A 25,129-nucleotide genomic window follows, 5' to 3' on the forward strand; every position below is an offset into this window, starting at 1 on the left:
ACCAGCTCCCTGGTGGCGGTGGAGCCTGTGTGAGCTGCTGGTGGCTGCAGGGCAATGAGGGGTTGGTCCTCACAGGGGCTGTGGGGTCCGCAGGCCAACCAGCCCTCTCCAAGGGTCTTTCACTTTAGGGGGCATGGAGCGGGTGGTTGGCGGCCTGTGGGGGGCAGCTCGAGTTGGAAGAGGCCCAGGCAAAGAGGAACTGAGACTTAGGAGCCCCAGGCTGGGGCTGTGATGGTGGAAGGCTTGCTGGGGCTGTGTGGGCTGGGGTGCCCCCACCTCCCATCCTCCCTCTGCTCTAGGTTTGTAGCTGTCTCACTCAGGGCGAGTACCAGAGCGGGAGAGACAGGCCCCTTGCCAAATGTTCTGCCAAGACTTCCCATGCGTGGGGGCTGGTGATGCCTGCAGGCGTGGGGGCTGGTGATGCCTGCAGGCGTGGGGTGGAGACGGGGGCTGGGCAGGGGATGGCGCAGGATGCCCTGGGGTGGGGACGGGGGCTGGGCAGGGAATGGCGCAGGGTGCCCTGGGGTGGGGACGGGGGCTGGGCAGGGGATGGCGCAGGGTGCCCTGGGGTGGGGACGGGGGCTGGGCAGGGGATGGCGCAGGGTGCCCTGGGGTGGGGACGGGGGCTGGGCAGGGGATGGCGCAGGGTGCCCTGGGGTGGGGACGGGGGCTGGGCAGGGGATGGCGCAGGGTGCCCTGGGGTGGGGACGGGGGCTGGGCAGGGGATGGCGCAGGGTGCCCTGGGGTGGGAGCCAGATCGGGCTGCCCATTCCCAGGAGGACACTGCCATCTCCTGGGGGGCCCTACCATTTTCTGCTCAGCCTTAGTGACACCCGCAGCCCATCCCATCTGAGCAGGAGCCAGCCTGTGAACCAAGGCTGCCCTGCCCACACTGCCTCCGGGAAGCCCTCCCTGCCTGCCCGCCATGGCGCCTCCTCTCTGACCTGGGCCCACACAGGTCCTCCTGCTGCTCCCCATAACTGCTTCCTCCAGGTCCCCTCTGTCTCCCCAGCTCAGCTTTGTCCTCCTGGGTGTAGGGGGCAGTGGCCATGGCACCTGTGTGTGGGGCTCCTACTGGGGCCGTCTGCTTCACTGATGGACTCAGAATGTGGAGTCTGAACTGGCACCTCCCCTGCCTGGCACAGCCCACCCGGTCCCGGGCACCATGGGCCCACTTGGCTCATCCCAGAAGCCATTCTGGCTCCAGGGCTGGGCACTTCCAACTCCCTGCGACGCTCACAGACCTGTGAGTGAGTGGTGAGATGTGCGTCCCAACGCCAGCCTGGAGCCAGGACCACCGTTGGGAGGGAGGGGGCCGGGCAGAGGCAGTGGGGTAGCGTGTTCCCGGGTTGCATGCAGCACGAGGCCACTGTCGCTGGTTCCAGCACGGCCCCTGCTGCCTCCATGCTGCCCCCTCATTCAGAAGAACCTGGCTGGGCATTGGCATCAGCCACCCCACCCGGGAACCTTGGTGCCGCAGCCTGTGCCGCTGGGAACCCGGCTGATGCAGAGTCAGTCTTCCCAGAGTTGCAGTGAGAGCCAAATACAGCCAGTCCCGCGACGGTAAGCACTTCCCTTCTCTCTTTCTTTCTAGAACCGTCTACTACATGGGCTACAGGCAGGTGTATACCACGGAGGCCCGGACCGTGCTCAGGTGCTGCCGAGGGTGGACACAGCAGCCCGGTGAGGAGGGCTGCCTCTCGGGTGAGTGCCGCCTGCGCCTCCCCGCCTTCCCCTCCACCTCCACCCCAGACGACTCAGCAGAGCCATGAATCTGCCCCGGGCCTGGTGGGGATCGCCCTTCCCCAGCCACACGAGAGACTCAGGGGCCACTCACTCAGCAATGCCGCTTGCCAAAGGCTGCAAAAGCGACATCAGCGAGGCTGGCAGAGCTATGGAAAGAGAGAGCTGGGGCAGGGTGGGGTCAGTCCACTTTGCTGGCTCTGCTGGAGGACGGGAGCCTGCCATTGGCAGGGTGTCTGAGGGTTTCCTGGGGCCACGCATTGGTGTCTGTGGTTCATGTACTCCTGAGCTTGGTTCAGGGTTCACCTGCCACATCATGCTCACCCCCAGCTCCCCGAGTCCCTCTCCCTGCCCTGTTTCCCTATACCATGTTCTCCCAAGGCCAGTCCAGGCCGGGTGGCGGGCCTCAGCTTCAGTGGGTATAAGGGAGCTACTCCTTCCTCTCTCCGTTATGTAGCCAGCACAATTCGAGAGGCCCATGCTGCATACGACCTGACCTGGGCAGGTGCTGTTGTGCTGAGGCTCAGAGGTGTGGGGCCCAGGACTGGAATTGGGTGGTCTGAGCTGAGTGGGTGGCTCTCAAGCCTCTGCTTTGTAAAAGGAATGGGGCTCACAGCTACAGAGATGTTTGGGAAGGGTTTCAGGCATGGGGACAGAAGCCCCGCCGGTGAAACCGCCTGAGCAAAGGGGTCAGTGTCCCTCCCTGGGAGGGGTCAGTCCAGAGGTCGTGGGACCCTGTCCCATAAAGCTGGCCTCCCCTAAAACATCGAGGTGGCATCCTGCCAGTGAGGGACAGGCTGTGCCGTGGAGTGTGGCTGGGAGTCATGCACTCCCCACATTTTTATTTTGTTGCTTTTTATGTTTATTTTTTAGAGGCAAGGTCTCACTCTGTCAACCAGGCTGGAGTGCAGTGGCACCACCATAGCTCACTGCAGCCTCAAATCCTGGGCTCAAGCAATCCTCCCACCTCAGCCTCCCGAGTAGCTGAGACTGCAGGTGTGCACCACCACACCTGAATAATTATTGTATTTTTTGTAGAGACAGGGTCTCACCATGTTGCCCAGGCTGGTCTTGAGCTCCCAGGCTCAAGCGATCCTTCCACCTCGGCCTTCCAAAGTGCTGGGATTATAGGTGTGAGCCACCATGTCCGGCCAGCACTCCTCACGTTGAGGGTTAATGGACAGTGGGCTCCCCTGGGCTCCGGTGACAGGAACAGAACCCAGCTCTAGGGGTCCTTATGGCAGGTAGTTGCCTGGAGCCGCAGGGGCTCTTCTCACACAGGAAGCATGCAGGCTGCAAACTGAGGCTGAAGTCGCCTGTCCTGGCTCGAGCTCCAGCGGGAAAAGGGGAAGAGAAGGGATGATGGCGATGTTTTTCCAGTAGAGGAAGTGGGTAATTCTCTCCAGGAAGGGAGGAGAGTAACAAGGAAGAAGGAGGCGACAGGGCCACTGCTGGCAGCAGGGAGGGGGGTGCTGGCCAGCCGCCCCTCGGAGCAGGTCCCAGCCCCCACTGTTGCTGATGGCGCCTGAGCTGTACCTGTTTGTCTGCTCCTGTCGTCTGGGAGGAACAAAGGGGTCTTTTTAGTGGGGAGGGGGCAGACATCAAAGCCAAGGTTCCCCCGGGTTTCCACTCCGAGGCAGGAGTTCTGGGGCCTGCCAAAGGGGATTCTAATAATGGGGTGAAACAACAGGCAGCTTGGAGCAGGGCAGGGGGCGGGGAGAGGAAATAGGGCTGCCAGCCCGAGTCCCCAGGGTTTACTGGGGAAGAGCGGGCTTTTTGCTCCCAGGAGGGGACTTGAAGGCACAGCTGCATGAATGGCTGGGGCGGGGGTAGGGGTGCCCCTGGGCTTGGGGTCCTGGGTGGGGCGGGGGTGGAGAGCCCGGGCAGGGAAGGCAACTGCAGGTAGAGGTGTGTGCGGCCGCGTTCCCCTGATGCCATCCCCTCTGAGCCCCGAGCTGGGCTCTGGCTATCCTCGTGTACACCTTGTGTTCACTCGCGTCAGCAGTAACTGTCTGAGTCAGGCTCAAGGGCAGCGGCTGGGCCGTCCCCTGAGGCTGGTTCAGCCTCTCCCCGCTGTGGGGACCTCAGTGTCTCGATGGTCCCAGCAGGGCCTAGTGAGTGTACCCATCTCCATCACCAGCCTGGCTCGAGGTGAGCTTTGGCCCTGTCCTGCCAGCTCCGTCTGCCTGTGCCATGGCCAGGCACTAGGCCGCCATCTGCATGTGGGACCCTGGGGCCTTAGAAGAACGTGGTGGCTCTGCCCTGGCCTGGCCCTGCTGGCCGGAGTGGGGTGGAGGGCATCTTGGCTGAGACCCTCCCCGGGGCAGCCTGGGCTGGGCTGAGGCTGGGGGCGGGGAGCAGGGGAGGGTGAGGGTCCTGGTTATCACGTCGGTGGGGTCTCCACCCAGATCCTGGGCTTGAGCTTTGGCTTTCTTATTGTTTTTAAACATTCGTTTTTAGCGCAAGATTTGCTTGTTTGCACGTTTTACTTTTGCTTGTTTTCGTGGTCCCAGGAATCCCTGTGATCTCCTTCTCTGGCCGCTCCCTGTTCACCCCCACGGCTGGGTCCCAGCGAGTGAGGGGGGCGGTGGGTGGGTGGGAGTCAGGGTTCACACGAGCTACGCCTGAGCCCCAGGGGTGGGCGGGGTGCTGCCTGGTGCGTCCTGTGCTAGCCATGGAGTCATTCATTTATTTGGTCACTCAGTTGTTTGCTGGGTTTTGGCTCAGCTGCTGCTGAGTCCTGGGGGTTCAGGGGACCCTGGCAGCGGGTGCTTGCCCACGTGGAGCTCATGGCTGGGACGCTGACCGTGAGCAGATGCTTCTCATGTGGCCAGGGTGTGACGAGGCCTGTAGGAGTGAGGATGAGCAGATGAGGGCCACTGGGGGCCTGGAGGTGGTGCTGGGGACTGCGGGAGTTTCTGGGGGGCTGCCCGGGAGCTCAGAACGTCAGAGAGGGAGCAGTGAGTCAGGGTCAGCGAGGGGCCTGGCCAAGGCTTTTGGACCTCCCCACACCACGAGGCCTCCAGTCCAGGCAGGGAAGCCTGCAGGCCCTTCCTCAAGCTGCCCCTCTCAGGGCAGTGGGCTGCATGCCGGAACCCGCAGGCCTGGGGGCACCATGCCAGCCTCTCTGTAGACCTGCTGCTCTCCTGGGGCCACTGTGTGAGGTTGTTGGGCTGGCCAGGGCTAGGGGCTTCTCTGCATCCCACAGTAGTGCCCTGGCAGGGCAGAATGTGTGGCCTCGGGGACCCTGGCCTGGCCTGACCTGAGGCAGCATGTGGAGCAAGTGTTCGCTGATGGGTCGGATGCCGATGCCTGTCCAAGCAGCCAAGAGTGGAAAACATGGCTCAGTCCTGGGCTCAGTTCCCTCCAGGTCCCTTGTGAGCTACGAGACCTTGGTAGCAGCCCCCACCAGCCCCCTTGCCCGCACCCCCATCAGGTCCCTTGTGAGCTCTGAGACCTTGGTAGCAGCCCCCAACAGCCGCCTCCCTGGCACCCCCATCAGGTCCCTTGTGAGCTCTGAGACCTTGGTAGCAGCCCCCACCAGCCCCCTCGCCCGCGCCCCCATCAGGCCTCAGGCTCCAGGACTTGGGTGTGACAACGCCCACCTGAAAACCTGCGATTAAATGAGTCACTTCATGTGGAGCCTTTGCTTGGTACCTGTATACAGTAAGCGCTCAAGCAATGTCAGCTCTTGTTCTTAGAGGAGGAGGCCTGGGTGAAGCCTGCTTGGCCTGCGGTGACTCCTGTTAGTAGCAGTGACAGTGACAGTGGCACACACGGTGATCAGGCACCTTGTCACGGCGTCACTTGGCCAAGGGCTTGGGTGCAGGGGCTTGTGAGCAGGGGTCTCTAGGGACCAAGCCCAGGGCCTTACCCCCTGCTCGGTGGTTCTGGGATATCTCTTCCCGCCTCCCCGTGCTTAGCTGAGGCTCTGCCTTCCCACCCTGGGTGAGCCGAGCGTTTCCAATGCCACGTTCCAGCTCCGTTGTGCGCTTCCCATCTCTGCCGGCTCATGCGAGGAGGGCGGGGCGCAGCTGCTGGTGGGGTCGGGGGCTTGTGTTGGGTGGGAGTCTCAAGGTCCCTGCAGGTGCTGGAGCCCCTCAGCCCCTGGGAGGCTCTGCCTCTGTGGGGTCCGCTGAGAGTCACACACGGCTGCTCACGGTCTCCCCAGCCAGTGTGCCTGTGGGCACTGGGGCTGCGCCCAGCCAGGCTCCTCCCTGCTCCCTAGCCCAGGGCACCACTGTCCCTGTGAGCCGGAGGATGGTGGTGGGGTGCACGGCCCCTGTGCAGGACAGACGCTCACTCTTTAGAGGGCCCTGTGGGTCGGGGCTTGGCTCTGACTCTGCCCTCCCTTTTCTCACCCTTTGCCCCTTCCTCGTTTCTCCATCGCCCTCCAGCCCCTGCTGGCAGGGGAGGGACAGGGGAGGCCCCTGAGCCGATGATGCTCCCCCGCCCCCAGCCATTGTGAAATTTCCTTGCTTCCGTGTGACCTGGACACCCGGCCGTGGAGGACAATGTCAGGGCCTGGGAGCCCCGCCGTGTTTGTGTAGGAGCGAGGAGTAGGCTAACGCCCGTGAGACTGGCCGGAAGCTGCTAATCGTGTTATGATTTCCCTGAGAGCCACTTACTTAGTGCCAGGCGGGGCGGCGGGGCCTCATGACCGGGGCTTCCCGAGCCCACGACGCCCTGCAGAGCCTGTGGCCCGGGTGCAGTGGGGTTCGGACCCACTTCTCTTGCTGAGGGGTGTCCTTCCTGCTCAGGGATTCTCTGAATTCCACTTTTATCCTGATCCGGTGCCAGATTTTTCCCAGACCCTGCCGATGTTTCAGCCGGAGTCTCCCTGGTCCTGGCAGCACCATTTACCTTGGGCACCCCTCCTCCAAGCCGGGCTCCCCGGTGGGTAGAGTGGCAGACGAGCGCCAGCCTGGAGCAGCTGACTCGCCGGTGCTTCCACATGCACACCCTGAGATGGAACCGTGGAGGAACAAGGCCCAGGAATACCCTGCCTGCAGCCCCCCGTACCCCGCAACTCCTCATATGGGCTGTGCCGGCCTGGCCCAGGGGAGGGGGAGGCCACTGGAGGGAGAGGCAGGGCCTCAGCGTGCAGTTAGGAGCTGCACCAGCTCCGTGGGCTGTGATGGGCACTGGGAAGGGATCCTGTGGTCCAGTAAGCGCTTCCTAAACCAGAGTTCAGCAGATTTCTTTTTTTGCAGGAATTTTCAGAGCCTTTAATATGCGAATATGCCCTGTGGATTCCTGAGACAGACTATACAGGCTTTCCCAAACTAATTGCACCTTGAATCTAGAGGCCATCTTAGGAAGGAAAAATAAAGAAGCCACAAAGTCACAGAGATAAAACAGCGCCCTGAAGTGTGTTGAACGGGGCTGATGCAGGTGACCCACTTGACACACGGTCATGGAGGCCCGGCAGCAGCTGGCACGGTGCTCAGGACCCAGAGGGTAGCAGTGAGCAGAAACCTGCACCTGCCGTGACCTCCTGGGGCTCCTGTCCTTGCAGGAGACACTCAGGAAAGGATGAAGCCGCCAGTGAGAAATGCTACGGAGAAAAGTGAGGCAGGAGGAAGGGGCAGAGGGGCTGGGTGGTGCTGGCTTGGATGGGGGTCTAGGAAGCCTCCTCTGTCCAGGTGGTGGTAGTCTGCTGACATGAGGGGTGGGCCTTGCACGTGCCTGGGAAGAGGTCACAGAGTAGGGAACAGAAGGTGTGGGGCCCTGAGGCAAGATCTTGTGGCTGGAGCAAATGGGACGGGCATGGGGTTGGGGGCACAGGTAGGAGCTCCCGGGGCTGCTGCAGCAAGGGACCACCAGCCAAGCACTGAAACCAACGTGAATTTACTCTCCCACAGTTCTGGAGGAGAGAAGCCTCAGATCAAGGTGTCAGCAAGGCTGTGCGTTCTCCTGAGGCTCTGGGGGAGGGTCCTTCCTATCTCTTCCAGCTTCCGTGGCGTTCTGTGGTTGTAGACACCTCATTCCCCACTCTGCCTCCGTCTCTACGTGGTCGTCTCCCCTCTGTGTGTCTCTGGGGCCTTTTCTATAGGCCCTAGGGCCCACCCTAATCCAGCAGGGCCTCATCTCAGTCGTGGTGTTCATCACATCTGCAAAGACCCCATTTCCAAGCAGGGTCACATTTAGAGGTCACAGGAAGGCAGGGATATTTGGGGGACAGGATTCCCCCCACCACAGGGGGATAGGCCTAGGGCCCTCATGAGGGCAGGGGCAGAGTCTATGCAAAGGAGGGGCTGGACCTGCCGTGCAGGGCAGAGGTGGGAGTGAGGGCTGCTTCATGGTGGCCCTAGTGAGAGGTGACAGGGCTCAGCTCAGGGGGGTCAGGAAGGGCGGGGAGAAGGGATGGGATTCTGGATTTGCAGATGGAGCGAGAACTGAGTCTAGAGAGCTTGGAGCCGGCTCTGTCTCTGCGAAGGCTGGGGCTGCGGGACCTTGGAGCCCCTCTCTGTGCCCAGCCTGCCTGGCCCTCGACTCTGGGGCAGACGCCCAGGCACCCACGGCCCAGGGAGGATGCCTCAGTGCGACTACCCAGAGCTTCTCTCCAGGCTGTCCTGCCCCCTCCTGCCCCCTCCTGCCTCCTCCTGTCCCCTCCTGTCCCCTCCTGTCCCCTCCTGCCCCCTCTTGCCCCCTCTTGTCCCCTCCTGCCCCCTCCTGCCCCCTCCTGTCCTCTCCTGTCCACTCCTATCCACTCTTGTCCCCTCCTGGACACTCCTGTCCCCTCCTGCCCCCTCCTGTCCCCTCCTGTCCCCTCCTGTCCCCTCGTGTCCCCTCCTGCCCCCTCCTGTCCCCTCCTGGCCACTCCTGTCCCCTCCTGTCCCCTCCTATCCCCTCCTGTCCCCTTGCTACCTGGGGGATGCTGAGCTGTCCAGGGACGACAGACACATTCTCAGGAAATCCATGGCCTGCGCGGGCTTTGAGTCTGTAGGGAGGTGTTGCGATGGTTTGTCTCATGAGCAGTGCGGGCTCAGAGATAACTAGGTCCACACACGGTCGTGTCTTTCCACAATGTCAGACTTTATTGATGCTATTTCTATCACAGAGGCTGTGAGCTCCATGGAGTTCCCGAGGAGGCGGTTCTCCTTTGTGCTTCTGGTTCACTCCGTAGTCAGAGCCGCAGGCACACAGGCTCCCGCCACTCCACACGCCTGTCAACATTGCAAACTATATATCACAGTGTACTTAGTCAATATATAAATGCTGTAGGTTAAACATTTCACAGCAAACAAAGTCACATTGAACACTGGGAGAAAAGAGATAGGAGAAAGGGTTAACGGGAGAAAAGACAAGAGACAAAACAAAGACAAAAAGCATCTCCTGGTCTGGCCCTGGCAGCCTCTGTGGGCCTTGCACGGGACTCTGATGTGGCAGAGCCTTTGGGGCAGATGCTGACTTCTTTCCACGAGGACAGCCCTTTCCAGCAGCTGAAGGCCTGCTGGTGTTATGACCGCAGAGTCCTCGGTGAGGCCTGAGAGTGGAGAGTGTGCTTGTTTGTGTTGCATGCAATCTTTATCTTTAAAATTTGTTTATTAAGCAACAGACATCTTGTCCTTGTTGGCAAAGTGCCCTGTGAGATGTGAAATAGAGTCTGACTCTAAGATGGAGTTACTTATGTCAAGGGTGCTATATACAGCTTGTGTTGCTGCAGAAACCCCGGACAGGGGTGGTGGCCTTCCTCCTTGCACACAGGTGGGGTTGGCAGAATCGATGGGTGTCTAGGCCGCTGGACATTGCCCTGGATCTGGGCTCTGGTGCACCTGCGGCCTTGGCACCTACAGTCGGGGGTGCCCAGGGTGAGGCCTGGGCTTGGGGCCCCGTGTCCAGCTGTTGGACCATCAGGCCGGCGGGCCCTGCAGGTCTCCCTCCCCTCCTGGGTCGTCTGGGCCCTGTGGCCTCTGCCCACCTGGCTGGCTGGGCCTGCTGGGAAGGGGCTGCAGGGCCCTCTGTGGACCCCAGGCTGCCCTCCACTTTCTTGCCTCTGCCGTTTGCTTTTCCTTTTCCATTCTGGCCGCATGCCAGCCCCAAGTCCCAGCGTGGGAATTGGCTGAGTTGGCGCCCCAGGCTCTGGGCTCCCTCTTCTTCCATGCAGACACAAGCACAGGCTTCACAAATGGCCCGGCGGGACCTGCTGTCCCACTGTGACCCCCACCCCTACACCCCAGGTCTCTCCTCCTATGGAGTCGCATCCAGACTCACGGACCCCCGTGCCAGGCACACGTTTGCATCTGGACCCGCCGCCCACCAGACGAGCTCACTCACGCACCACCTTGCACAGATTGGCACACACACACACGCATGCGCACACACATCTGTGAGCACCTATTCACGATCATGCCCATACATGCTCACTCGAGCGTGCACAAGGCCACACGCCACATACATGCTTATGTGCAGACATATGCTCACACACCGTGCACAATCATATGCACAGGACATGTGTCCTCGCTCACACCCACACACAGGACACGTGTCCACACGCGCACCCACACACAGGACATGCGTCACTCACACCCACACACAGGACATACGTCCACACACCCACACACAGGACATGCGACCACACACCCACACACAGGACATGCGTCACAACCACACACACACAGGACATGCGTCCACACACCCACACACAGGACATGCGTCGCTCACACCCACACACAGGACATGCGTCCACACACCCACACACAGGACATGTGTCGCTCACACCCACACACAGGACATGCGTCCACACACCCACACACAGGACATGTGTCGCTCACACCCACACACAGGACATGCGTCCACACACCCACACACAGGACATGTGTCGCTCACACCCACACACAGGACATGCGTCCACACACCCACACACAGGACATGTGTCGCTCACACCCACACACAGGACATGTGTCCTCACACCCACACACAGGACATGTGTCCTCACTCACACCCACACACAGGACATGTGTCCTCACACCCACACACAGGACATGCGTCCTCACACCCACACACAGGACATGTGTCCTCACACCCACACGCAGGACAAGTGTCCTCATTCACACCCACACACAGGACATGCGTCCTCACACCCACACACAGGACATGTGTCCTCACACCCACACACAGGACATGCGTCCTCACACCCACACACAGGACATGTGTCCTCACACCCACACACAGGACAAGTGTCCTCATTCACACCCACACACAGGACGTGTCACACCCACACGCAGGACAAGTGTCCTCACACCCACACACAGGACATGTGTCACTCACACCCACAACAGGACATGTGTCACTCACACCCACACATAGGACATGTGTCCTCACTCACTCACACATAGGACATGTGTCACTCACTCCCACACACAGGACGTGTGTCACACCTACATGTGCTCCCATTCATGGCTGCAGCTCCATCCTCACACCTGGCCCAGAACTTCCTTCTGTTTCCCTCTTCAGCATAAGAGCTGCCCTGTAGGGTGTTGGGTGGGGAGCCCCGTGACGCCTTAGAGTCCCCAGGCACCTTCGGGCCAGGAGCCCCATCCAAGGGGTGTGCAGGCGCTGAGGGCAGCAGCCTTACCGCCTGCCCACACCTCCCCGGTGCTTGGGGGTGGAGACCTACCCTGGATTCTGTGGTTACCATCTCAGATGCAGGCCTGGGGACTGCTCAGTGTCCTCAGCAGAAGGGGCAGGAGTCCCTGATCCTCGGCTCCGTCCCTGTCCCCTGGAGGTTTCTGCTGGTGCATGGTGAGGGGACGTGGGCCTGCCCTGGGACTCTGGTGCAGGGGGAACACAGGCCATGAGGCACAGAGGTGGCGCCAGTCACCAGAGTCCAGAGTGATGCTTAGTGGCAGCCGGAGCTCCTTCTGGAAGGTTCTGGGTGCACGGCCCCTGCTCCAGCGATCACCTTTGGAGAGCCTGGGTTGTGGGCGAGGAAGGAGGAGAGGAAGGCTTGATCCGCCTGGTGGTCACCCCAGCTTCCCATAAGATGGCTGGGTTGTTCAAGGGGCAGGAGGAAAAGTTGCCAAGGGCTCTGGCCAAGCGGCAGCTCCAGGGAAGTGGCTCAAGGTCTTCACCTGCAGGAACCGAGCCCTTGGAGCAGAATCCAGTCCCCTTTCCACAGTTAACCCGATTTCGGAAATGAGCTCCAGCCACTGGGAGAGGCGTTTGCTTGTGGTTCAGTTCAATTTGAGAAAGGGGGGGGTGTTAAAGAGGCTACAGACGTGGCCTGGACATGCCGCCATGCCCTCCCCAAACCTGCCATCCTGCGCCGGTGTCACCCTGGATGCCTCTAAGGGTCCTCCCAGCCTTTGGTCTAGGAATTTGAGGTAGACCTGCCCAGTTTCACCCCAAAGCAGACGCCTGGGAAGCTGGACAGCTGGCAAATGGCCACAGTCCTCACTGCCAGTTCCCATTCTGTGAATGAGGGAGAGGCGTGGCCCTCGACAGCTCTGGAGGCCGGGCTGCTGCAGGTGGCTGTGCATTGTCAGCACATGCTGCAGTGCAGGGGGGATGCTGACGGCATGGGGGCGTCTGCCAGGAACACCTGCTCTCGGTTTGGAGCGCAGCTTTGTGCATCTTTGTTTTAGAGCCTCCTGGTGTTTTTCCACCCCTTCGGAGCAAGGCCATGGGCAGCCCTCCTCCTCCGTCCCCTTGCGCCCTCTCTTTCCCCAAGGAGCATCCACAGGTCCCTCACACCCGGCTGGCCTGGCCATGCGGTGGTTTGTTCATTCATTCTCTCCTTCATCAACAAGTTTGCCGGCACACCTGCGTGTCAGAACTGGGTGTGTGACAGCGATCAAGATGGAGTTGGGGGCTGCTCTCAGGGAGCCCAGGGCCTGGCATGGGAAGTGAGCTGTCACCCCAACTGAGTGCCTAATCACAGTTGAGAGGCACTAGAGGGGGCAAGAGCGGGGCGCTGTGGGCTCTGATTTGGAGACGGGGTTAGGGAGCCTCCCTGTGGAAGTGACATTTGGGGAAGAGAAGAGTTGTCCACGCAGAGAGCAGCTTGCTCATGGGAGGCCCCCAAGCAGGGACAAGTCTGGGGTGAGGCCAGGAGCTGGACGGGGGTCTGATAGGGAGGATCTGGGGGCCGCGGGGTTTTGTGCCAAGTCAATGGAAAGCCAGTGAAGGGTTTGCAACCAGGGAACCAAGATCTGAGTTGTATTCTAAAAAGTCACTATGGGAGCAGGGTAGAGAATGGAAATTGAGTGAGCAGGAGAAGCTGGGGCCAGGTAAGAGGCGTCTGCAGAGGGCAGGAGATGACGGTGGCCTTGGTGTCATGGTGGAGATGAGGTGGAGAGACGTGGGTGTGTTCAAGGTACCCTGAGGGTGGACCCGACTGGACTGGCTTTGGACGGGATACAGGTGAGTGATCCAGTGCGTACGGGGCTATCTCCCAGACCCCTGGTCTGACCCGCTAGGTGAACTGCTAGGAGGATTTGCTGTGTGCTCATCCGAGTGACTGGCCCAGGGTCCGGGGAACATCTTGTGGCCGTACCCTTCCAGCCTGGGACAGACGTTAATCATTGGTCTCTATGTCCTCCTTCTAGCCCAGGATGAAGACCAACGATTAATGTCTGTCCTGGACACTGAAGAGAGGGCAGCGGCTGCCCCGGGCCTGGTGTCCTGCTGGGTGCGCCTGTGGTAGGGTCCGTGTGCCCCTCTCCGCCGGCAGAGTCAGCTCCGCCTGCCTTGAGAGACAGTGTCTTCAGCCGGGACAGCGGGGATGCTGGATCTGGCTGGGATTTTCAGAAGCACACCCCTTTTCCCCTTTGTTTCAGATTTAGGCAGATGCTTCCTGGGAGAGCAGGGAGGGAGGGAAGGGTGTAGGGTTTAAGGGAGGGACACAGGGAGGTGGGCATGGGCTCCAGGAGAGGGGCCCTGAGAACAGGAGGGTGGGGCCCAGCTGGTGGGAAACAGGGTGGGAGGGGGGAGGCAGTGAGTGGCTGCTTTTCCCCAGGCTCCAAGATCTGGGCAGGTCCTGCCTTTCGTCCTTCAGCAGAGTCTGGGGTGGGCCGCATCCCAGGGGTGGACTCCGGGCCGGCACCTGCTCCCCACCCGGGGGTGATTGGTCTTGGCTGTTTGGGGCTGGAGGTCTTCAGGACAAGGAAAACATAAAACCTTCCTCATGGTGGGAACTAAACACAGCTGGCTTGCTCTTGCAGTTGCACAAGTCAGCAGGCATCAGGCCTCAACACTTGGGACACGGATGTTTCCTGTTACTGGGCCCTGGGTTGGTCCTCCATCCCTGGGGAATTTCCTGTGCTTCCTCCTGGGTCATGGCAACTTCCATCCGGCTTCCCTGCAGCCCCCCGGCCCCCACCCTATCGCGTTCGGACACATCCTCAGGCTGCAGGTGTTTGGCTGGAGGGAAGAGGCTGGTGGGGCCTGAATGTGGCCAGATGTCTGTGAGGGCCCAGGTGGGGAGGGGATGCCGCCATGCCTGGGGCAGTGGTAGTGGCCGTGATTGCAGGAGTGGGGGAGGAAGATGCATTCACAGGGACCCGTGTTTCTTTGTGCCAGCCCAGGCCAGGTCCTCCTGACCCCAAGTCCAGGTTTGGGTGCTGGCCTTGGGCATATCTGTAAACGGGATGGCCACACAGGCCCTGAAGCCCGAGCCGGTCGTGGCTCACTCTGTGGTCCAGGCCAGGTAACGAAGTCTCTGAGCCTGTTTCCCCATCGGGCACAGCCCCGGGCCTGGGGCTGCTTAGACGACGAGTACCTGAGTGTCCTTCCTCTCAGCTGACACCATCTGTGCCTGGGAATCCCAGGAGCCCCAGCCCAGCCACTGGCAGGGTCCCCCTGTCTAGAGCTTCCCTCCCCGCTACTGGCAGGGGTGCTGTGAGTGACACACAAACTCACTGAGCCCACGGGTCGCACAGGCTCCGGGGTGGGCCAGGGGGGTCTCAGGTCACTGTGCTGACCATGCAGTCACCCAGCGAGCGCCCCCCAGGGGTGAGGTGCAGCCCACCCGCCCCGGCCCTGCCCACCCGCCCCGGCCCTGCCCTCCCGCCCCGGCCCTGCCCTCCCGCCCCGGCCCTGCCCTCCCGCCCCGGCCCTGCCCTCCCAAGTAGTAACGTGCAGGGTAGGGGCTGCCCGGTGAAGGAAGTTGGTACTGGAGCCCCCGGGAGGCACCTGGTCCAGCGTGGGGGGCACCTGCTGTGGAGGGGGCAGCGAGGCAGTGTGGGGCTGTCAGTAACGGGGCTGCCTGCCAAGCCACACGGCGCCCCTCTCTCTCCAGAGCCCCCGCCTCGCCTCTCAGGTCCAGCTGTGGCCTCCTCCGCCCTCACACCCTGGCCTCGCTTTCCCCAGGGAGCCCCAGGGCAGCCGCTGTCAACACCTGGCTCCCCACCTGCCAGGACCTTACCTCTTCCCCTCCCTGGGATTGGCCTGGGCCGGAGCCACCCCTCCCAGGGGTGGGGCCAACCTAGTAGTTTCTACCATCTGGGTCTTGAGGGGTATCCTCAGCCGGCCCTTGCAGCTGTGCAGCGCTAACCACTGGGCGGCCCACCCCTCCCCCCTGCACCCTCACCTTCCCTCCTCCCACCCCTCCCAGCCCCCACTCCCGCCCACCTTCCCCAGGAAATACCCTTGGCTCCTCCCCATCTAGGTGAAGTGAGTTAGGGCTTTACTGCACTCCAGAGGGGTTCCGCCTAATCACAACTGCATGTGGCCGTGGCTGGGGTTGGGGGGACACGCCAGCCTTCATTGGTGGCCAGGCAATGTGTGACCCAGGACAGAGAGAACGGGGCTGGGGACCTGGCAGGCTGGGTGGGCTGCCTGCCTGAGAGACCCTCAGGCCTCACCTCCCCCTGCCTCACCCCTCCTGGTCCCTCTCACCGATTTTCTCCTTCCCTCCGCAGCTGAATGCAGCGCCGGCCTCTGTTTTCACGGTGGCCGTTGTGTGCCAGGCTCAGCCCAGCCGTGTCACTGTCCCCCCGGCTTCCAGGGACCCCGCTGTCAGTATGGTGAGTGGAGTCCCCGGGGGACCAAGGCCCTGGCCATGGCCAGCCTGTGGGCGAGGGACAGGGATGTGTCGGCCACTGGCCGTCCCCAGCACAGCTGTGTAGGAGACACCCCAAGTGAACGGGCATTCTTCTGAGGACGTTCTGCAATCCCTCCACCAGTTCCCTGCAGCCATGCTGAGGGTGTCGAGGGGAAGGGTGACCCCGAGAGACTCCCCTCAGTGGGCGGTACTGAAGCATATCATCTCAGCACCCACTGCGTCCAGCCCTGCTGTTTATAAATGGGGACACTGGCCCCCTAGAAAGGCAGGGGGTGGCCAGGTCCCAGGGTCTCCAGCTGTCTTGTCACCTTGCCGAAGTGTCGTTGTCCTCAGTGTTAAAAGATGGGGGGGGACACCCTGGGGTCCTAGCCGAGGCGACTGGTTGAGTAACCGCAGCACAGCTGTAAATGGGACTCCCGCACAGGCCCTGAAGACCAGGTTGAAGCAGGAGCTGGCGGCGAAGGAGGTGCTTGCAGGGAGTGGGGACGGGCTGAAAGCAAGCTATCAGGGTGACGGGATTTCTGTAAAGAAAAGTGCACGCCAATGCGGGGAAAAGCAGCAAAGCCTCGTCCTGATTCCTTTGGGCCATGGGAAGCGGGAGTCTTCCCTTCCTGTGTGGCTTCCTGCTGTGTCCCGGGTTTCTTCATCCTGGCCTCAGGCAGCCTGAGCCACGGCCGTCCCAATGGCATGAAACACTCCCAGTGGCCCTGGAGCTTTGGGACTGCTTGTGTGGTGGCCACTGGGGCTCCATGCCAGGCAGATGCCAGTGCGGAGTGAGAGATGCACTCCGGCGCCCAGGCAGGCAGCAGGAGGAGATTCGAGGAAATCGGAGGAATCAGGAGGTCCCCACATTTGTGAAGGATACGCCTGCCCACACTATGTTCTGCTGGGGGCTGGGCTGAGGAGGGGTTCTGGGGAGGTGCTGGGTCTCCCCAGAGTTCTGAGCTGGATGCCAGCAGCCTGGGACATTGGCCGTTGTTGGAAAGGTGGACGGTTTGTGCTGGAGAGTTTATTGAATGTCCTCTGTTAGCTGGGACGGCCCCTGCCGAGTCACCACGAGTGCCTGCTGCTTCCTGGATGCTGGGTGGCTGGGAGGGCTGCCGCCCCGACCGTGGATGGAGACCTGGCTGTCTCGTGTGGAAAAAGGGCCTCCCCGGGGCCCCTGCCCTGTCATTGCCCTGTGACATCCAGGCTGCAGGCCTTGGCCAGGCCTCCCTGTGGTCCCTCTGCGGGCTGGTCAGAGGTGACCCATCCCTGCTCTGAGGGCAGATGGGGTCCACGCAGGATGGAGTGGGCTCCAACTGTCACGTTTGGCCTCTTGGGAGCTGTCATTATGGCCACAGGTGGGAGTTGAGAAACGTCCCGAGGGCCTTTCCATCTCATTTGTCTAATGTTTTGGCAATGTGCGCCGCTTGACTCGGTTTCACGCGGAAATACCAGGGCTGACTGGGCCAGCTGGGGAGGTTTCCGGGATGGGGCTGTGGCTCACTGGTCAGCCAAGCAGAGCCTCCTGTGGTCTCTGTTCCTAGGGGAGGGCGAGGAGGAGGTGGCCCTGCGGGGTGGCCTTTCCTGGCCGTGTCCTGTGGGAGGGGATGGAGGACACCTGACCTGCCCCCTCAGGGCTGGCCTCCTGCCCACCGTCAGTCCCCTCCTCCCACCTCATCTTTGTCAGGAGCCAGCTCCGAACCCCCTGCTCCATGAGACCCTGACACGCAGCCCCCGGGGCACCAGCAGGCACAGGGCTTGCAGGAGGCTCACTGTGGGCTGCACACCCCGTGGGGGAACTCGGCGTCTCGTGGGGGCTCAGTGTCCAGCATGGGGCGGGGGCTCTGCATCTTTGGGAGTTTGGCATTGTTGGGGGGCTCCATGCCCAGTGGAAGGGGCCTGTCTTGCCCAGGCCAGCACTGCGGAGTGGGCTCAGATGCCCATGCTTGGGTGTTTGGGGGTGGGGTGCACTCAGGTGCCCTGTGCCCTGCCAGCCTCTTGCCTCTGACTTCTGTGTCACAGACTCTCACGGTGCCTGGGCCCGGGGCTCAGCCTCCACAGCAGCAGCCCCATGCCCCGGTCACCGTGGGAATGCACCACAGAGCAGGGAGGCTGGAGGCTGGGAGCTCCCTCCTGGCTCTGAGCCACTCTCTGCCTGCGTCACCTCATCAACTCCACACTTCATTTGCTTCATGAAAGAAGAAAGCAAGGTTGAGGAGACCCGGCAGCTGCTGCTGCTCAGCTCACAAGCGGCCTAGTTGGGGCTGAAGCCAGGTCTGTCTGAGGAGTGCTATGTACTCCCTTCTGGCCATGCTGCCACCTGGTGCGGGGACAAGCCTTGGTCCCAGGGGAGCTGCTGAGATTTGCTTTGGAGGAGAGGGGAGCAGGGTCCCCTGCAGGGCAGGAGCATCCTCACCTGTGGCTGGCTTGTGGCCCTTGGGTAGTGGGCCTCCTGGGAGAGTGGCCAGCTGGGGCAGACGTGGCCTTCACAGGGGGCAGTTGACAAGCTGGAGGGTGGCTGCCCGGCCTCCTCCCTGGTCACTCTTTCGGAAGAAGGGGAGGGTGTGGAGGCTGGGTGTGTAGAGCCGAGGGTGCGGGGCCAAATTATGCAGGGCTGGCCATTCAGGATGGAGTGTGTAGAGCTGGGTGTGCAGGGCCAGGCCTGCAGGGCTGAACTGTGCAGGGCCAGGTGTGCAGGGGTGGAGTGTGCAGGGCTGAGTGTGCAGGGCTGAGTGTACAGGACTGAGTGTGCAGGACTGAGTGTGCAGACCGGGTTTGCAGGGCCAGGTATGCAGGACCAGGCGTGAGGGGGTGCTGCCTGCAGGTGTAGCCCCTGCCCATAGTGCTCCCACCTAGACCTCTCACCATCACCTTCCTGTCCCTCCTGCACTCTGGGTCTGGGGACTGCAGACCTGAGCTTAAACACAGTTGGGAATATTTAACTAACCCCCCAATTATAATTGATTCCAGTTTTGAAAATAAAAGCCATATTTTCTGGTTCCCCCAAATTATTTCATTTGAACAAAGGAGTCGGGGAGGGAGACAGGAACTCTCCGGAGAGCTATGGAGGGCAGTGGGGGGAAGGAGCCCTCCCCGCTCCCCACATCCCCAGCTCTCCCTCCTTGGCCCAGATGGCAAGTCTCGGGTCTGCAGCGGGCGGGGGCTTTGCAGCAGTGTTTCCCTGAGGCCCTGGGAGCCCTTCCGCAGATGCAGCGGGAGCCGTGGGAGCACAAAGCGGGCCTGTCTGCCCGGAAGGTGGAGGGCCCGGCCCTGGGCAGGGCCTGCAGTGAAGCCTTCCCCCGCCCAGTGCAGGCCTCCGTGCAGTCGGAGTCAGGGCCAGCCGCTCATTTTGTCCAGGGCTGGCTTTGGTGTTCCCCAGGCCTGTGCCTGTGTGACCGGGGTAACCTACTCCACCTCTCGGACCCCAGTCCCCCTTCTGTTCAGCAGGGAGGAGATTTGACGATGTTTTGTGCAGGTTGCGTGAGTCCACATAGGTGAGGCCCAGAGTGGGCCTGGCAGAAGGATCGGGAAGTGGGGGTCGTGGCAGGGACAACCATTGTGATGACTCAGTTGCAGACTTTGTCCCCAGCTGATATGGTTTGGCTGTGTCCCCACCGAAATCTTATCTTGTATCTCCCATAATTCCCACGTGTCATGGGAGGAATCCAGTGGGAGGTGGTTGAATCATGGGGGCAGGTCTTTCCTGTGCTGTTCTCGTGATAGTGAATAAGTCTCATGAGATCTGATGGTTTTATAAGGGGGAGTTTCCCCGCACAAGCTCCCTCTCTTTGCCTGCTGCCATCCATGTAAGACGTAAGATGTGACTTGCTGCTCGTTGCCTTCTGCCATGATTGTGAGGCCTCCCCAGCCACGTGGAACTGTAAGTCCATTAAACCTCTCTCTTTTGTAAATCACCCTATCTCGGGTATGTCAGCAGTTGGAAGATGGACTAATACCCTGGCTCTTGGGGTAATTATACAAGAGCACCCAGCTGCCATGTGGAGTCTCCCGGAATGGTCCAGGGTTCGGGAGACCCCCCCCAGGACTGCCAGTTTCCTTGCCCTGTGGGTCCGCAAAGGAGCGAGGGGGACTCTAAAGATCCCCTTCCCTGTCCCTGGGAGGACTTTGGGGTCCCATCAGAGTATCAGTTTCATCAGACCAACCAGGAACAGTTTTCACAGCCAAAAACCTGGCCTCTTCCTGCCTTTGCACCTGGGTCCCACCTGTGTGTGCTGCTCTGGCAAGTATGGGTGGATGCCCCCAACCCTTCCCCAACACCCACTGGTGACCTGGGCTTGGCTCGGAATCGGTAACGAAAAGACCAGCAAGAAAAAGTTACTGAGAACAAATGACCTCCTAATAGATTTGTCTTTTGTACTACACGAGGTGACAAAAATCTCTACAGATCTCTTGATCTGGTCTCAGCTGACCTCATGGGACAAGGGCAGGCTCTGAGAAATGAGGCCTGGGTCACCTCTAGGTACTTTCTTGGTTCAAGAACCTTTGGCTCAGGCCAGGTGTCGTGGCTCACACCTGTAATCCCAGTACTTTGGGAGGCCGAGGCAGGTGTATCACTTGAGCTCAGGAGTTTGAGACCAGCCTGAGCAACATGGTGAAACCCCGTCTCTACCAAAAATACAAAAATTAGCCAGGTGTGGTGGTGGGTGGGCGCCTCTAATCCCAGCTACCCAGGAGGCTGAGGCAGGAGGATTGATTGAACCTGGCAGGTGGAGGTTGCAGTGAGCCAAGATTGCGCCACTGGACTCCAGCCTAGCTGACAGAGCGAGACCCTGTCTCAATAGATAGATAAATACATAAATTAATAAATAGTAACCTTTGGCTCTGATTCCCTTCTGGGCCCCAGTTCCCCACCCCCCGCCACACCCCCGCCGCCACCAGTCAAAGGGGCAGATCAGACGGGTCTCCGGCACCACCACACTAGAGTGTTGCCACCCTCACTCCTGGGTCCAGGTGAGTGGTCAGTGCTCCAGCGATGCCCACCAGGGGCTTGGCTGCCCCAAGGGCTTCCTGGAGGAGGTGGGCCTGTGGGCTGGGGAAGGTTTGGGAGGTGCAATTTGTTCCGGACAAGTTTCCAGACAGGAGCAGAGGAGCAGAGCGGAGGAGAAAGTCATTTTGGCCCTGAGATACAGGGTAGGGAATGAAGGAAGGGTCAGCCAAGCTTCTAGAGGATCCTCTAGAAGACCTTCTAGAGGGGGCCGGCTGGCAGGTGCTCCCGGGTACCTGCTGTGTGCCTGCCAAGCGGGGAGAGACATCAGTGGTCCTGCCTGGAGCCTCAGCACCCAGGCCCACTCTGAGTCCTACATCTTTGAAGGAAACCTCGGTTTCCCTGCCTCGAGCAGGAGGCCCTCAGTGGGGGTCTCTCGGGTGTGGGCTGGAGGTGGCTCCGGCAGCTGCTGGGGCCCTGAGGCTATGCCAGGAAGCAGAGCCCTGGAGAAGGTTGGGTGGCCAGGACTGGGTGGGGTCCTGAGCCCGTTTAGCCCTTGGCATTGGCTCAGGGCGACTGTTTCTAAACTGGGATCATTGATTAATGGAGAGGAAGCGGCCCTCCCCGCTGCCCTTCAATGCTGCCCACTGTGTCTGAGGGTGGGAGTCTGACCCCTCGCCCGAGCTCCAGACGCCACCCAGGGCTGCTCTTGGAGACCAGCCATGGCCAGGCCTGGGAGCTGCCGCTGCCGGCCTCGGACTCTGTGCCCCAGGGAGTGGTGGGAGGGGAGGACGGGACTCCTGGAAGGGCGGGCTCTGGAGCAGGGATGTTCTTTTCACGGCCTGTCTCCATGTTGTGCACTCCTGGCTGGAGCTGGAGCTGGAGCTGGGGCTGTCTCCGGTCCTGCTCCCTGCCATGGGACCCTGTCCAGAGGCCTGCAGCCTGCTGCAGCCCCAGCCTGGGCTGATTCCTGGGGAGGCATCTCAGCTTTGTCCTGTGGACGTGGCCTCGGGTTAACCTGACCCTGGTCCTGGGCTATAGTTCCAGGCTCCCCGCACTGTTTCCCGTGCTTACCTTTAGGCGCAGCCAAGCAGAAGGTTTCCATCTGGGCCTGGAGCTGGCTCAGCCAGGAGGCCACCCTGGGGGAAGCTTTTTGTGTCTGGTGTGAGAAATGATCCTAGCATGCCCCGGGAGGACTAGGGGTTACCTGGCGGGGACCCAGCACACCCGGGAGGACACAGCAAACCTGGGGGAACCCAGCACACACAGGAAGGACGCAGCACACACAGGAGGACCCAGCATACCAGGGAGGACCCAGCACACCTGAGGGAACGCAGCTCACCAGGGAGGACCCAGCACACACAGGAGGACCGAGCATACCAGGAAGGACCCAGCACACCTGAGGGAACCCCGCCTACCAGGGAGGACCCAGAACACCCAAGAGAACTCAGCATACCCAGGAGAACCCAGCACACCCAGGAAGGACCCAGCACACCCAGGAAGGACCCAGCACACCCAGGAGGACCCAGCACACCCAGGAGGACCCAGCACACCCAGGAAGGACCCAGCACACCTGAGGGAACCCAGCCCACCAGGAAGGACCCAGCACACCCAAGAAAACCCAGCACACCCAGGGAGGACCCAGCACACCCAGGAGAACCCAGCACACCCAGGAAGGACCCAGTACACCCAGGAGAACCCACCACACCCAGGAAGGACCTAGTACACCCAGGAGAACCCAGCACACCCAGGAAGGACCCAGCACACCCAGGAGAGGACCCAGCACACCTGAGAGAACCCAGCATACCTGGGAGAACCTAACACACTCAGGAAGGACCCAGCACACCTGGGAGGACCCAGAACACCAGGAAGGACCCAGCACACCCAGGAGAATCCAGCACACCCAGGAAGGACCTAGCACACCCAGGAAGGACCTAGCACACCCAGGAGGACCCAGCACACCCAGGAAGGACCCAGCACACCTGAGAGAACCCAGCATACCTGGGAGAACCTAACACACTCAGGAAGGACTCAGCACACCCGGGAGGACCCAGCACACCCAGGAGGACCCAGCACACCCAGGAGGACCCAGCATGCACAGGAAGGACCCAGCATACTCAGGAGAACCCAGCACACACAGGAAGGACCCAGCACACCTGAGAGAACCCAGCATACCTGGGAGAACCTAACATACTCAGGAAGGACCCAGAACACCAGGAAGGGCCCAGCACACCAGGAAGGACCCAGCACACCCAGGAAGGACCCAGCACACCCAGGAGAACCCAGCACACCCAGGAGGACCCAGCACACCCAGGAAGGACCCAGCATACTCAGGAGAACCCAGCGCACACAGGAAGGACCCAGCACACCTGAGAGAACCCAGCATACCTGGGAGAACCTTACACAGGAAGGACCCAGCACACCCGGGAGGACCCAGCACACCCAGGAGGACCCAGCACACCCAGGAAGGACCCAGCACACCCAGGAGAACCCAGCACACACAGGGAGGACCCAGCACACCTGAGAGTACCCAGCATACCTGGGAGAACCTAACACACTCAGGAAGGACCCAGCACACTCAGGAAGGACCCAGCACACCTGGGAGGACCCAGCACACCAGGAAGGACCCAGCACACCCAGGAAGGACCCAGCACACCCAGGAAGGACCCAGCACACCCAGGAAGGACCTAGCACACTTAGGAGGACCCAGCACACCCAGGAAGGACCCAGCATACTCAGGAGAACCCAGCACACACAGGAAGGACCCAGCACACCTGAGAGAACCCAGCATACCTGGGAGAACCTAACACACTCAGGAAGGACTCAGCACACCTGGGAGGACCCAGCACACCCGGGAGGACCCAGCACACCCAGGAGGACCCAGCACGCACAGGAAGGACCCAGCATACTTAGGAGAACCCAGCACACACAGGAAGGACCCAGCACACCTGAGAGAACCCAGCACACCTGGGAGAACCTAACATACTCAGGAAGGACCCAGCACACCAGGAAGGACCCAGCACACCCAGGAAGGACCCAGCACACCCAGGAGAACCCAGCACACCCAGGGAGGACCCAGCACACCCAGGAGGACCCAGCACACCCAGGAGGACCCAGCACACCCAGGAAGGACCCAGCATACTCAGGAGAACCCAGCACACACAGGAAGGACCCAGCACACCTGAGAGGACTCAGCACACCTGAGAGAACCCAGCATACCTGGGAGAACCTTACACAGGAAGGACTCAACACACCCGGGAGGACCCAGCACACCTGGGAGGACCCAGCACACCTGGGAGGACCCAGCACACCCAGGAAGGACCCAGCACACCCAGGAGGACCCAGCACACCTGAGAGAACACAGCATACCTGGGAGAACCTAACACACTCAGGAAGAACCCAGCACACCCGGGAGGACCCAGCATACCAGGAAGGACCCAGCACACCCAGGAAAGACCCAGCACACCTGGTAAGGACCTAGCACACCCAGGAAGGACCCAGCACACTCAGGAGAACCCAGCACACCCAGGAGGACCCAGCACACCCAGGAAAGACCCAGCACACCTGAGAGAACCCAGCATACCTGGGAGAACCTAACACACTCAGGAAGGACCCAGCACACCCGGGAGGACCCAGCACACCAGGAAGGACCCAGCACACCCAGGAAAGACCCAGCACACCTGGGAAGGACCTAGCACACCTGAGAGAACCCAGCATACCTGAGAGAACCTAACACACTCAGGAAGGACCCAGCACACCCAGGAGGACCCAGCACACCCAGGAGGACCCAGCACACCCAGGAAGGACCCAGCACACCCAGGAGGACCCAGCACACCTGAGAGAACTCAACATACCTAGGAGAACCTAACACATTCAGGAAGGACCCAGCACACCAGGAAAGACCCAGCACACCCGGGAAGGACCCAGCACACCCGGGAGAACCCAGTATACCCAGGAGGACCCAGTACACCAGGGAGAACCCAGCACACCCAGGCAGGGACCAAGGGAAGGGTCAGCCAGGCTTCTAGAGGGTCCTTGGCCTCTCTTGGCAAGATGGAGCCTGCCCAGGGCTGGCTGGCAGGTGTTGCCAGTACCTGCTGTGTGCCTGCCAATCCGAGAAGGAAGGACCCAGCACACCCAGGAGGACCCAGCACACCTGGAAAGGACTCAGCACACCTGGGAGAACCTAGCACGCCAGGAAGGACCCAGCATATGCAGGAAGGACCTAGCACACCCAGGAAAGACCCAGCACACCCAGCAGGACCAGCATACCAGGAAATGACCCAGCATATGCAGGAAGGACCCAGCACACTTGGAGGGAAGACCCAGCACCCTTGGGGAGGACTTAGCATGTCTGGGGGGATGCCCTCACCCAGGAACCTTGCTCTCTGGCCTTTGGAGCAGGGAGGACCCAGCACCCTTGGGGAGGATCCAGCGTGTCTGGGGGG

The 25,129-nt window shown here is 61.2% G+C and overlaps 1 protein-coding gene across 24 annotated transcripts in view; it reads left to right on the forward strand.

Moving 5' to 3' along the window:
- LOC129009708 (multiple epidermal growth factor-like domains protein 6) overlaps nt 1-25,129 on the forward strand; it is a 124,041-nt gene that overhangs the window by 14,652 nt on the left and 84,260 nt on the right. For all 24 annotated transcript variants that reach the window (XM_063660113.1, XM_063660138.1, XM_063660124.1 and 21 more), the window contains exons 3-4: nt 1,595-1,704; nt 15,609-15,713. In XM_063660113.1, the coding sequence (XP_063516183.1) occupies nt 1,595-1,704; nt 15,609-15,713 (215 nt within the window). The remainder of the gene's footprint in view (nt 1-1,594; nt 1,705-15,608; nt 15,714-25,129) is intronic.

Source organism: Pongo pygmaeus, chromosome 1 (genome assembly GCF_028885625.2).
Source record: "Pongo pygmaeus isolate AG05252 chromosome 1, NHGRI_mPonPyg2-v2.0_pri, whole genome shotgun sequence".
NCBI lineage: Eukaryota > Metazoa > Chordata > Mammalia > Primates > Hominidae > Pongo > Pongo pygmaeus.